The following is an 11685-nucleotide window of genomic DNA, read 5'->3' as shown; positions in this document are numbered from 1 at the left end:
ATTGATGCTTGGGTTGTTTGGGAAAATAGGAGGATAACGTGTATAGACAGGTAGTGTAATAGATACTATGGGATTATCTTCTCATCTATTTCTTTATAAATTAATAAATATGGTAGTATTAGATAGATAGATTGAGAGAGAGAGAGAGAGAGAGAGAGAGTGAGAGTGAGAGTGAGAGTGAGAGTGAGAGTGAGAGAGAGAGAGAGAGAGAGAGAGAGAGAGAGAGAGAGAGAGAGAGAGAGAGAGAGAGAGAGAGAGAGAGAGAGAGAGAGAGACAGACAGACAGACAGACACTGTAATAAATGCACATCTTTCAAGCGAGACATAAATATCTACCCGACAGATAAAGAAATGAATATATACGTATCGGATAGACAGATATGCATTTATTTTTGAGTCTCTGCTTATCCGAATGTGTTGAAGATTCACTGGATCGGATCTCGCCCAATCTTAACAAACTGTCCGATAAAGAAAGATTGTTTTATATGTTTCAAGCAATATGGGGAATTCTCTCTCATAATTATAGTACATCATGATGAGTATTAGCCATGTCTAGAGTGGTAAGTATCCAGAATTACAATATAGGAAAAAAAAATCAAGGAAAAAGATTAAATTCTTTATAATATCGATGATAATAACAGCAAAATTTTTCTGACATATTAAAAAAAATTGTACCAAAGAAATACAAATAAATCAGACCCTATATACAACATATTCAGACTACTCATACGATCATCATTTTGTGAAGAGTAACCATGAATAAGCGTTAATATCATGAGAAAAAAAGGAAGACTTGACAGGTGGGTACCTTGCGTAAGGTTATATGGCATTATATATAGTTCAGAGGAGATTATCGTGTTTATCTATCGAGTGCTGTGCGGGAAGCAGGGGAAAAAGGAGTGCGCAGGTTAGGGACTGATGTGGGAATGTATATATGTATGTTTATGTATGTGTAGGTGTTTGTGTGTGTGTGTGTGTGTGTGTGTGTGTGTGTGTGTTTGTTTGTGTGTGTGTGTGTGTGTTTGTTTGTGTGTGTGTGTGTGTGTGTGTGTGTGTGTGTGTGTGTGTGTGTGTGTGTGTGTACATGAGTGAGTGCAAATACTCGCATGCTTGTTTACATTTCTTTCTTTCTTTCTTTCACTCTCACTCTCTCTGTGTTTCTAAACATGTCTACCTGTAAATACAAAACTAATGTTAAGAGCTACCTGAATCCTAAGCAGATCCTCCCAGTATCTATTTGGCAGAGCGATGACAAGAGAACTGGAATTCCCCAAAACAAAGGATAACAACAAAACAATAATGAAGACCCGAGATACTTAAAAACAAATATAATTCCTTTTTCTTCCCGCAAAGCTTCGATATGACTAAAGAAATGCTGACGATAAAAAGGAGATATAAATAGACGTATGTTTTTTGTGTCTCTTCTGTTTTTTTTTTTTTTTTTTTTTTTTTTTTTTTTTTTTTTTTTTTTTTTTTTTTTTTTTTGAGACGAGAACTAGACCGGTGAATGAATGACTGTGATTTGATAGGAGTGTTCTGCACATGGGCGTGAGATAACGTCTTGAAAGATGCGCGGTCATGCTTAGACCGCCAGAGATACCAAGTTCCAAGAACCTCACTCTCCACCTTCGTGAAAATGAGGAAAAGAGATGAATAGGGAGACAAGCTTAAGGATCACATTATGAAAGTGAGTCTAGTTTTATAAAGGTATTACTTCTATGTGTATATATATATACATATATACACACCAGTATGTGTGCGTGAGTCTGTGTGTGTATACATACGTACATATACGTATATATAGTGTATATATACATATAATATCAGTGTAGGAAAATTGATGAAATGACGAGGAAAATGACAAACTTATATGATGGAACCTTCTCTAAAATTTTTCATTTTATCGTATACAATCAAACGTAAAAAATAATTAGGACACACTTGAATCATCAAGATATTTATCACACAGGAAACGCAATTTAATTCGTGATATAAAACAACATGAAACACGAATTCAGTATCAAAATAACTTAATCATAGTTAATAATATAGAATATTTATGAGATTTATTCAGTGAAAGGTGACCTAACAACTAATGAAATATATACATCACCAATCTATGCCTGCATGGTTTGGTGATATTGAAGACTATGTACATAATATATATATATATATATATATATATATATATATATATATATATATATGTATATATATATTTATGATATATATATACACACAGATATATACTGTAGATATAGATATATTTACATATAATTATACAAATATTTAAACCGCAAAAAAGCTATCGTTATATACAAAAATAATGATTAATTTGAGTTCGTCTACGGCAACGTCCTCTCGCTGGCATACAAGTGCCTCCCCCTCATAAAATAGCTGTTAAAGAGCGGCGAGCCATCCAGACGAAAGCTCGAGGAGACCGAAGGGAAACTACTCGAATAGAAGCTCGGGTAGTGATCGAAACCCGGTTGGAGGCAGTCGCTGAGGGACGGGACCGCGCACTGCACCTCACTGGTCTCGCGCGGGGAGCAAGCGGTCCAGGGGTCGCAGTGCTTCGGTTTCTCGGCGAGGTCGTAGCTGTGGCCGTGCAGGTAGAGGTGGTAAGGGTCGGTCTTGGCGGTCGGGTCGTACAGGTCGGTGCGCAGGGCGATGCTCCTTGGCGGGAGGTCGTCCTTCGTGGGGACGCGGCGGCCGAAGTAGTCGTCCATTTCGGGCGGGCTGGGGTCGTCTCTCACGGGACAGGTCGTGGGGGGTTCGAAGGCGTACCGCGGAGCCGTGTCCTCGGGCCCGGAACACCACGACAGCGCGTCCTCACTCGACGAGGTGCTGGCAGGGGGACTGACGACCCTCTTGGAGGAGTAGGGGTCGTAGGCGGTCGTGTCGGGCTGGGTTAGAAGGTCCCTGAGGAGAGGCCGGTGTTCCCTCGTGGGCGGGAGGGCGTCCTCGGGGTCCTGGACCTTCCGGACCTTGGGGCTGGAGGAGGCGAAGTCGGCGGCGATGTCGTAGGAATGCGAGGAGGCGACGGGGACGGGGCGGGAGGAGGACTTGGCGGAGGACCACGCTGGGGAAGGAGGTCGTCTTTAGTCTCGGGTTGACGGCCAACGATGCCTACGACTGACTGGCCTACGCACACATACAAACAAACACATATGCACAATAACACATACACAGCTACATGCACACACATACAGACACACAAACAGTTACATACGCACCCACATGCACAAACGCAGGCACGCAAAAACAATGGCATACGCACCCACATGCACAAAAAAAAAAAAAAAACACACAATTACATACACACCTACATGCACAAAGAAACACAGACACGCAAAAACAATGACATACACACCCATAGTTAAGAGAGATAGACAGTAACGGTAATTAGACACATACATGATTTTCTCATCACTGAACCAAGATCCGAATATTATGTCTCTCTCACACCTGCAATTATTAGAGCAATATCAATCAATACTTCAACATTCTTTCTTCCTAACATTCCATTTCTGATCCAATCACGAACTAGCAATCATGTCGATAAGCCAAATCTCAGTGACTTTAGTTTTGTTGCGACATGTGACTTAATAAAAGCGAGCTATCTTAACATAGCGGAGTCTGAGATATCATTTTTATTATCTACAGATATACATAATCCTATAATCATGCTTGGCACTTTGTTGACAGGTTTCGTAAGAATATTCTGATGTTCTTTTTTCCTTCTTTTATATCCGCTTCAAGGATTATAGCACTTTATTTATGAATTGATTGTCATGTGATATTGGCAGCTTTTATTATCGGTGGTATTTTATATAAAGGGAGATTTTCACTCACTGATATGATGAAAACATAGAAGTATCATGTTCTAAGTTCAAGAGAAATATATCTATGGAGGTATATACGCTCACACATACGGCACAAACACACACACACACACACACACACACACACACACACACACACACACACACACACACACACACACACACACACACACACACACACACACAAACACACACACACACACACACACACACACACACAAACACACACACACACACACACACACACACACACACACACACACACACACACAAAAGCTCTCCGAAGACCCAACAACCAATTAAATAACAAGGAAACAATCCTTAAAAAAAAGAGGGAACGCAACGCACCTGTGAACCTGAAGTATCGATATTCGTCGTGTGTCATCTCTATGCGCTCTACTGAAGGCGACTTATTCAGGGCCATTCGCAGACTCTGCTTTAGCTCCACTGAAGACAGGTTGGATGGTTTTCCTGAAGGCGGGGAAGAAGGAGAGGCTTATGTGAAGGCGTTTATTTGATGTTTTGGGGTTCAGTAAAGGTTTTAGGGGGGATGCAAGGCGAAGTGTTTGAGATATGTGACCTAACTGGTGGGTTATTGATTCAATATAAGCAGAGGATTAGTCTCATTTATCACTCCAAAAAACAGAGTGTAAGTAAGTGCAACCACGGGGAAATAAGTGCAACCACAGGGCAAATAAATGCAACCAAGGGTAAATAAGTACAACCACAGGGTAAATAAATGCAACTAAGGGTAAATAAGTACAATGACAGGGTAAATAAATGCAACCAAGGAGAAAGTATCTATCTGGAGGTAGTAATTCCAACCCTAAGAGTAAGTACACGAGGAGGACTCACCCCGAGCAAGAGCCCAGTAGCGAAAGAGGGCAGCGTCGTCATGCGTGAATGCCCCTGAGCTCTGGTGCGTCCACAGAATCCTGAAGATGCCCTTGGCGCGGTCCACCCACTCGATCACGCGCCCTGCAGGAGCCTCGTCCAGGTTCTGGCGCAGGAACTCCTCCAGACGGAGCTTCCTCCGCGATTTCATGGACAGATCCATCGGGACATTGGTGAAAGATGGCGGCATGGCGACCTGACGGGGAGAGAGTTGACGTATTAAATCATCGAGATCACTGGACGCTTTTCCCTTTAGTCACTCTTGATTATATGTGTTATTTCAACTAACACTTTATAACGTATGACAAGCCTCCTCGTTCACCAACAGTTAGAAATCTAGGCGCGGCGGTGGATGAAAGAAAGTGAGGCGGCAAGTTTTGGATTCGAGTGCTTTTGGTCGTCCTCGGAGGTTTATTAAAAAAGATGATACGACACTTTTGGAATAATTTCTGGACGTCTCCTGTGTGCTTTTCCTTCAGCAGCGAGGAAGGTGTTTTGTTTTGTAACGCGTATGACCGTTAGTAGGTATTGCTATTGTATATACTGTTGGTGCTATTGTTGGCAAAAATAATATCCGTAACACTGATGTTTACCGTTACGTTTTTTAAAATTCAAATTTATTCTAAATCGTAACGGATTTGTATTTAATTCATGGGCTTTTTCAACAACACTATGCTCATCTTCATTAAAAAAAAGTAACACACAGACAGTTCACATTAATTTAATACCACCAAATTCGGGAAATGCACATAGGCCTACACGTAAATCCACCACAAAAATTTACCTTAGACCGACGAGTTATCCGAAGCAGTGAAGCAGCGAGATCCGAGATTCCGAAACAACTCCAATGAAGCAAACAAATACCTCGTGCGAATTACAGAAACACAAAGTGCGAATAAGAGAGAGAAAGACAGCGAGGTAGGCAGGTAGAGAGAGAGAGAGAGAGAGAGAGAGAGAGAGAGATCTGTATCTGCGAGTGGATCCCGATCGAAGAAAAAGAGACTGGTTAATGTCACACCATTTATACCCAGCTGGTTATCAGAGAGCAGTCCCCCCCTTCCCCTCCTCCTCCCCTCCCCTTCCCCCCTCTAGGTTTATAGAAACGTATTTTTTTCCGGATATTATCATGATGACTGATACAGCTGTGTTTTTGTGTTAAGGTTTAGCTCTTGTTGACGTTGGTAGTATCATTGTTGATGTCACTAAATGTTATTGTTTTTCATAATTTTTAGGTTATTACAATTAGTATTATCAAAGGTTAGGTTATCAAAGAGGTTGTTGTTGTTATTATTATTATTATTATTGTTATCATTCTTACCATTATTATTATTATTATATTATCATTATTATTATTATCATCATCATCATTATTATTGTTGTTGTTATTATTATTATTATTATCATTGTTATCATCACTATTATTATCAATATCATTATTATTATTATCATAATCATTATTATTGATATTATCATTACTATCAATATACTAATTATCATCATTATTATTACCACCATCATTATTACTTTCATCATTATTGTCATTAAGTTATCAACACTCATAATTAATTCGACCGTGAATAGCATCGTTATTATTGCCTTCCTTGCTTCATCTCCTCCTTTATCCGGCCTTCCTTCTCACGGATATTCAGGGAACGAAACGTATTTGTAATAAGTCGGCGGATAGCACTATCTGCCGCTATTTCTGTGAATGAAGAAGATTGGGCTGTGTGTGTGCGTGTGTGTGTATGTGTGCGTGTGTGTGTATGTGTGCGTATGTATGTTTTTTTTTTTTTTTTAAGCAAATATCAATTGTAAAAGTGATGTATAAACACCTCTTTGTCTCAAATTCCCCTTTGTCTACCTTTATCGTGATCTATAAACGAGAATAAAAAGGCAAAAAGAAATTAAAAAGATCAAATTTCAATAGTTCTAATCACCGGAAATATCTGCCTGATAAGGAGATATCGCTTATCATCAGCTTTTACATCGGTTTCTTGGAATATATGCTTAGATATGATCGGCAAAAAAGAGAACGTTATCTACGCACTCTGGAGATCGGAGGCACTGAAAGGGGGGCGGGGAGGGAGGGAGAAAGAGAGAGAGAAAGAGAGAAAGAGAGAGAGAAAGAGAAAGAGAAAGAGAAAAAGAGAAAGAGAAAAAGAGAAAGAGAAAGAGGAAGAGAAAGAGAAAGAGAAAGAAAGAAAAGAAAAAGAAAGAAAGAAAGAAAGAAAGAAAGAGAGAAAGAGAGAGAGAGAAGGAGGGAGGGGGGGGGGAGAAAAAGAGAGGAGATAAACAAGCAGAAAGGAGAATAGAAAGCCAACGAGTAGTTGCTTGTTACGAACAATTAGAAGTGTATACACCGACTTGTAGCGTTCAGGTGTTATTATGTTACATAACTTTGGCCGTTTTCTTCCAAGTTAGACCTTATTCAAACACGTATGAATCGTGTTTGTTGCGGTAGATGTGGAAAAGGGTGTGAATGAGAATGGATATCTGCGGGAGAGAGGTGTCTTTGGGCAGTTTCGATGAGAAGAGGTTAGGTATAGGTGTATTTCGTGTATTTCTGGCCAAGATCTGATCGAAACCAGTTAGGTGTATCTGTAGTATTCATTCTTAGTTATGATGCCATTTTTTTACACACGCACACACATACGTACACACATACGTACACACACATACGTACACACAAATACACACACACACACACATACGTACACATATATACACACATACACAAACAAACACACACACACGTAAACATACACACACGCAGGCACACGCAGGCACACACATGCATACGCTAATAATCTATCTATCTATCTGTCTGTCGATCGATCTATAATCATATATACATTAGAGAGAGTTGCGATGGAATGCTGGACCCGTATATTATCTCTCTTGGAAGCAATAAACACTTACGTCTTTTATGTTGATATTTCCGGGTTATGAGATGGGGAATTTCGACCAAGTGATAAGTTCTAAAAATCGTTAGGTTTTTAAGTTATTTGTCTCTCTCTCTATGTCTATCTCCGTTCCTGGCTCATTACGTATTTCTCCCCCCCCCCTTCTGTCTTTCCTCTCCCTCTTCCTCCATCTCTCTCTCTCTCTCTCTTTCTCTCTCTCTCTTTCTCTCTTTATTTCTTTCTCTCTCTCTCTTTCTCTCTCTTTCTCTCTCTTTCTCTCTCTTTCTTTCTCTCTCTCTCTCTCTCTCTCTCTCTCTCTCTCTCTCTCTATATATATATATATATATATATATATATATATATATATATATATCACACTCTCTCTAACACAAACACATACACACAATCTGACGCAGAAATTCACACAAAAACACGCACATATAAACATATAACAAACATACAACATACACAAACACATACACCATGCACATAGCCCAAGCCTCATGTAAGTCACGAACGTCTCCAATCTTTTGATATTACATAATATTCATTACTCATTAATATTCTGTAAAGACAAAGTACACATCCTTTTAAACAAAACAAACTAAAACTGAAATAATAACATCGTAAGTGGCACAACCAAAAAAGAAAGAAAGAGAGAGAGAGAGAGAGAAAGAAAGAAAGAAAGAAAGAAAGAGAAAGAAAGAAAGAGAGAAAGAAAGAAAGAAAGAAAGAAAGAAAGAGAAAGAAAGGAAGAAAGAAAGAAAGAAAGAAGGAAAGAAAGGAAGAAAGAAACAAAAAGAAAGAAAGAGAGGAAGAAAGAAAGAAAAAGAAAGAAAATTAAAAAGAAAAAAAAGAAAGAAAAAGAAAAAGGAAAAAGGAAGAAAGAAAAAACGAAACATTAAAAAAAATATGACAATAATGCAGAAAGTGACACTATGCCTCACCTTGGTCATGTGATAAGACACATATATACGAACCAAAAATGACCTACATATCCACAGTTTATTAAAATTCCTTGACCTCCTTTAATAATAATCTATGATGAAGGGTAAAGGTATATGTTTATGTTTACTTTCGTTGTGCATAACATTGCTTTAGTCTAATCAGATTAGATGTTTTTTGTTTGTTTGTTTGTCCGTGTGAGAGGTTTCGATATAGCTTCACATATGATTTCACGTATATATATTACCTGAATTATATTAGTGATTCCTCATAGGCGCTTTCTGTCATTCATGATAAACTCTACAGATGAAGATAGACGATATATAAACACTGGTGCAACATAGGACTTCCCAATCAATGAGAGATAAAGGAATCTTATCATTGATTGCCTGTGCCCGAGTTTCTTAACTGCGCAAGTATCACACGTATCATTAAACAAGGCGAAGCGGTTGTAAAAAGCTTTTTTTTACACCTGATAATCGACAACCCGATAAGTCACACACCTGATATTCCTTTTTAAGTCAATAAAGATATTGTATAGATATCTCAGGAAGTTTTATATGCATATTGCAATGACACAGTGACCCAGAAACTAGGAAGTGTGGATGGCATGGCACAACAAAAGGAGGAACTAAATAAACATAGTAAAGCTAGTTTAGTCTATGCTGCATGATAGAGAATTCGCCTTCTTTTTTCTTTGTCACTCGCGGTATCAAAAAAAAAAAAAAAAAAAAAAAAAGAGAGAGAGAGAGAGAGAGAGAGAGAGAGAGCGCTTAGATGTACGTTAATTTACGGACGTCTATAATGACATGTATTACCTTAAATCCTATATCCTGTTCAGGTGGGGGAGGGGGGGATACTGACATGAACTACAAACTTACTGCGACATCAATAGCATTAATCTACTTAGGAGCAGAGAAAGGCAAACTACATTTATTTCCTAAGAGTTTCAGAAAATAAGATCGTTTCACATTTTGTTCGAGTTCTGAATTCACACTTGGCAGTTATATTCGTAGACGACAATAAATGTACTTAATCATGATGTGCTGTTTTGGTGACGTTTATATTTCCAATTCTTAAAGCGTGATGTCATGACAGAAAGATACATAACATAAAGATACATACATAACATAACATAAATATGATGTCATAACAGAAAGATACGTAACAGAAAGATAACCTGAAGGCAACACTCTCGATCAGGAGTTTAAGACACGTCATCTCTATGTAAGGCTAGGGGAACATATGCTATTATGCTGCGTTCGGAACTGCTCGTCTTGCTCGTCTTGCTCGTCCAGACAACTTGTCCAGGACCAGCAGGAGAAGTGGGCCGCGTTCGGAACCTCCAAGACCCTTTCTGCCCAGAATGCAACCGGCTCGAATGTAAACACACTTTTTTTTTTTTTTTTTTTTTTTTTTATCATACCGGTGTCTTTATTCTATCCGCTGCATAGCTTTTGTAACTCCTTTGATGCATTTTTAACAACTGCACCTGACAAACACAAAAATATCCTTTGATAACACTAATCAAGGGTCATAAAATTACCCACCAATATCTTGCGGTTACCTGCAACTGTCAATGTTTACATACAAATGCTATTGTGACGTCATCTCGTCCTGCTCGGCCACCTTCGCAGGAGGGCGAGTTGGACGAGCTAGACTACTAGTTGGACGAGCTGGACTACGAGTTGGACGAGCTAGACTACGAGTTGGACGAGCTAGACTACGAGTTGGACGAGCTAGACTACGAGTTGGACGAGCTAGACTACGAGTTGGACGAGCTAGACTACGAGTTGGACGAGCTAGACTACGAGTTGGACGAGCTAGACTACGAGTTGGACGAGCTAGACTACGAGTTGGACGAGCTAGACTACGAGTTGGACGAGCTAGACTACGAGTTGGACGAGCTAGACTACGAGTTGGACGAGCTAGACTACGAGTTGGACGAGCTAGACTACGAGTTGGACGAGCTAGACTACGAGTTGGACGAGCTAGACTACTTGTCCGGGACGAGCTAGACTACGAGTTGGACGAGCTAGACTACGTGTTGGACGAGCTAGACTACTTGTCCGGGACGAGCTAGACTACGAGTTGGATGAGTTAGACTACTTGTCCAGGACGAGATAATGGAGGTTCCGAACGGTCAAAACATCTCGTCCAACTGGTCTGGACGAGATGGACGAGCAGTTCCGAACGCAGCATAACAGTCCTATATTCGGTCGTTTGACATGATTCATAAACCTAGTCCTCCGTCTTTTAAAAGTTTGAGTCACATTTTTTCCGCAATTTCCCCTTAACGTAGCATTGTTATGAAGAACTGCAATGGTTTCTATTCTTTGAAAAGCACTTCATATTCTTTACACCGAGAGTTTAACCGATAGCTGTTGAAAATATTATTATTTTTCTTCATCAAACAGTATTTTTTTATTTTACGTATCACTACATGTACAAAACTCTATATGAATATGCATACAAATGGACAAAGTACAATTGACTTCCCTCGTGACGTATATACTCTGTGTATACATATATATACGTATATACTTTTCCAAATATGTCTTTCATGTTTGGTCAGACAGGAAAGTAGTGTATTAAAACCTATGTGGTTCTTTCTTGGAGCAACACTATACACTTCTTCCTCTTCTTTTTCTCTAATCATTTCCAGTCCCTTTATAAGTCCTGCAACATTGCTCGCTGTGTCTATTATATCCTTGGACATCTTGCTCACTACTGAAGAACTTAGAACTACTTTAACTACTTTTAAGAAGTTGTTTTTTGAGTTCCTCTGTACCTCCTCCATACGGTCCCTGGGATAGGATGGTAATATTTGTTTTGGTGGGCTAGGGTGTCCCCTATTATTTTTTGCGTTCACAGTTGATATATGGAGCTTTTATATGTCTTTCTATAGAGGGAATGCTTTCTTTATGAATAAGTGTGTGCCATAATCCCCTTTTTTATTTATCTATTTTTTTATATATATTTTTTTTATCACGGTTCTCACAAGTGTCCAAATTTCATTTTGTTGTTCTACGTGGTCTCGTCTAACAGCTGCTTCTTGTCGAAAATGAAAGTCTGCATAAGTGAATCCCTGTTTTCTT

The 11685-nt window shown here is 39.2% G+C and overlaps 1 protein-coding gene across 1 annotated transcript; it reads right to left on the bottom strand.

Moving 5' to 3' along the window:
* Nucleotides 1–1874: 1874 nt before the first annotated feature.
* Nucleotides 1875–5732, bottom strand: LOC113823218 (interferon regulatory factor 4). Its single transcript, XM_027375837.2, has 4 exons — nt 5524–5732; nt 4701–4935; nt 4194–4316; nt 1875–3082 (listed from the first exon to the last, which is right to left on the bottom strand). Exons 2-4 carry the CDS (start codon nt 4927–4929, stop codon nt 2346–2348), a joined length of 1089 nt encoding a protein of 362 aa, XP_027231638.2. The 5' UTR covers nt 4930–4935; nt 5524–5732; the 3' UTR covers nt 1875–2345.
* Nucleotides 5733–11685: the final 5953 nt, after the last annotated feature.

Source organism: Penaeus vannamei, chromosome 34, assembly GCF_042767895.1.
Source record: "Penaeus vannamei isolate JL-2024 chromosome 34, ASM4276789v1, whole genome shotgun sequence".
Taxonomy (NCBI): domain Eukaryota; kingdom Metazoa; phylum Arthropoda; class Malacostraca; order Decapoda; family Penaeidae; genus Penaeus; species Penaeus vannamei.
Note: the sequence above shows the minus strand (reverse complement) of the source record. Positions and strands in the feature narration are given on the sequence as shown.

What these genes read in the sequence shown, in the direction of transcription:
- LOC113823218 (XM_027375837.2), bottom strand. Translation starts at nt 4,929, where the DNA reads ATGCCGCCATCTTTCACCAATGTCCCGATGGATCTGTCCATGAAATCG. An exon ending in CTACTGGGCTCTTGCTCGGG is followed by an intron (nt 4,317 to 4,700) that starts GTGAGTCCTCCT and finishes CCCCGCCTTCAG; the next exon opens with GAAAACCATCCAACCTGTCT. An exon ending in TCGATACTTCAGGTTCACAG is followed by an intron (nt 3,083 to 4,193) that starts GTGCGTTGCGTT and finishes CTCCTTCCCCAG; the next exon opens with CGTGGTCCTCCGCCAAGTCC.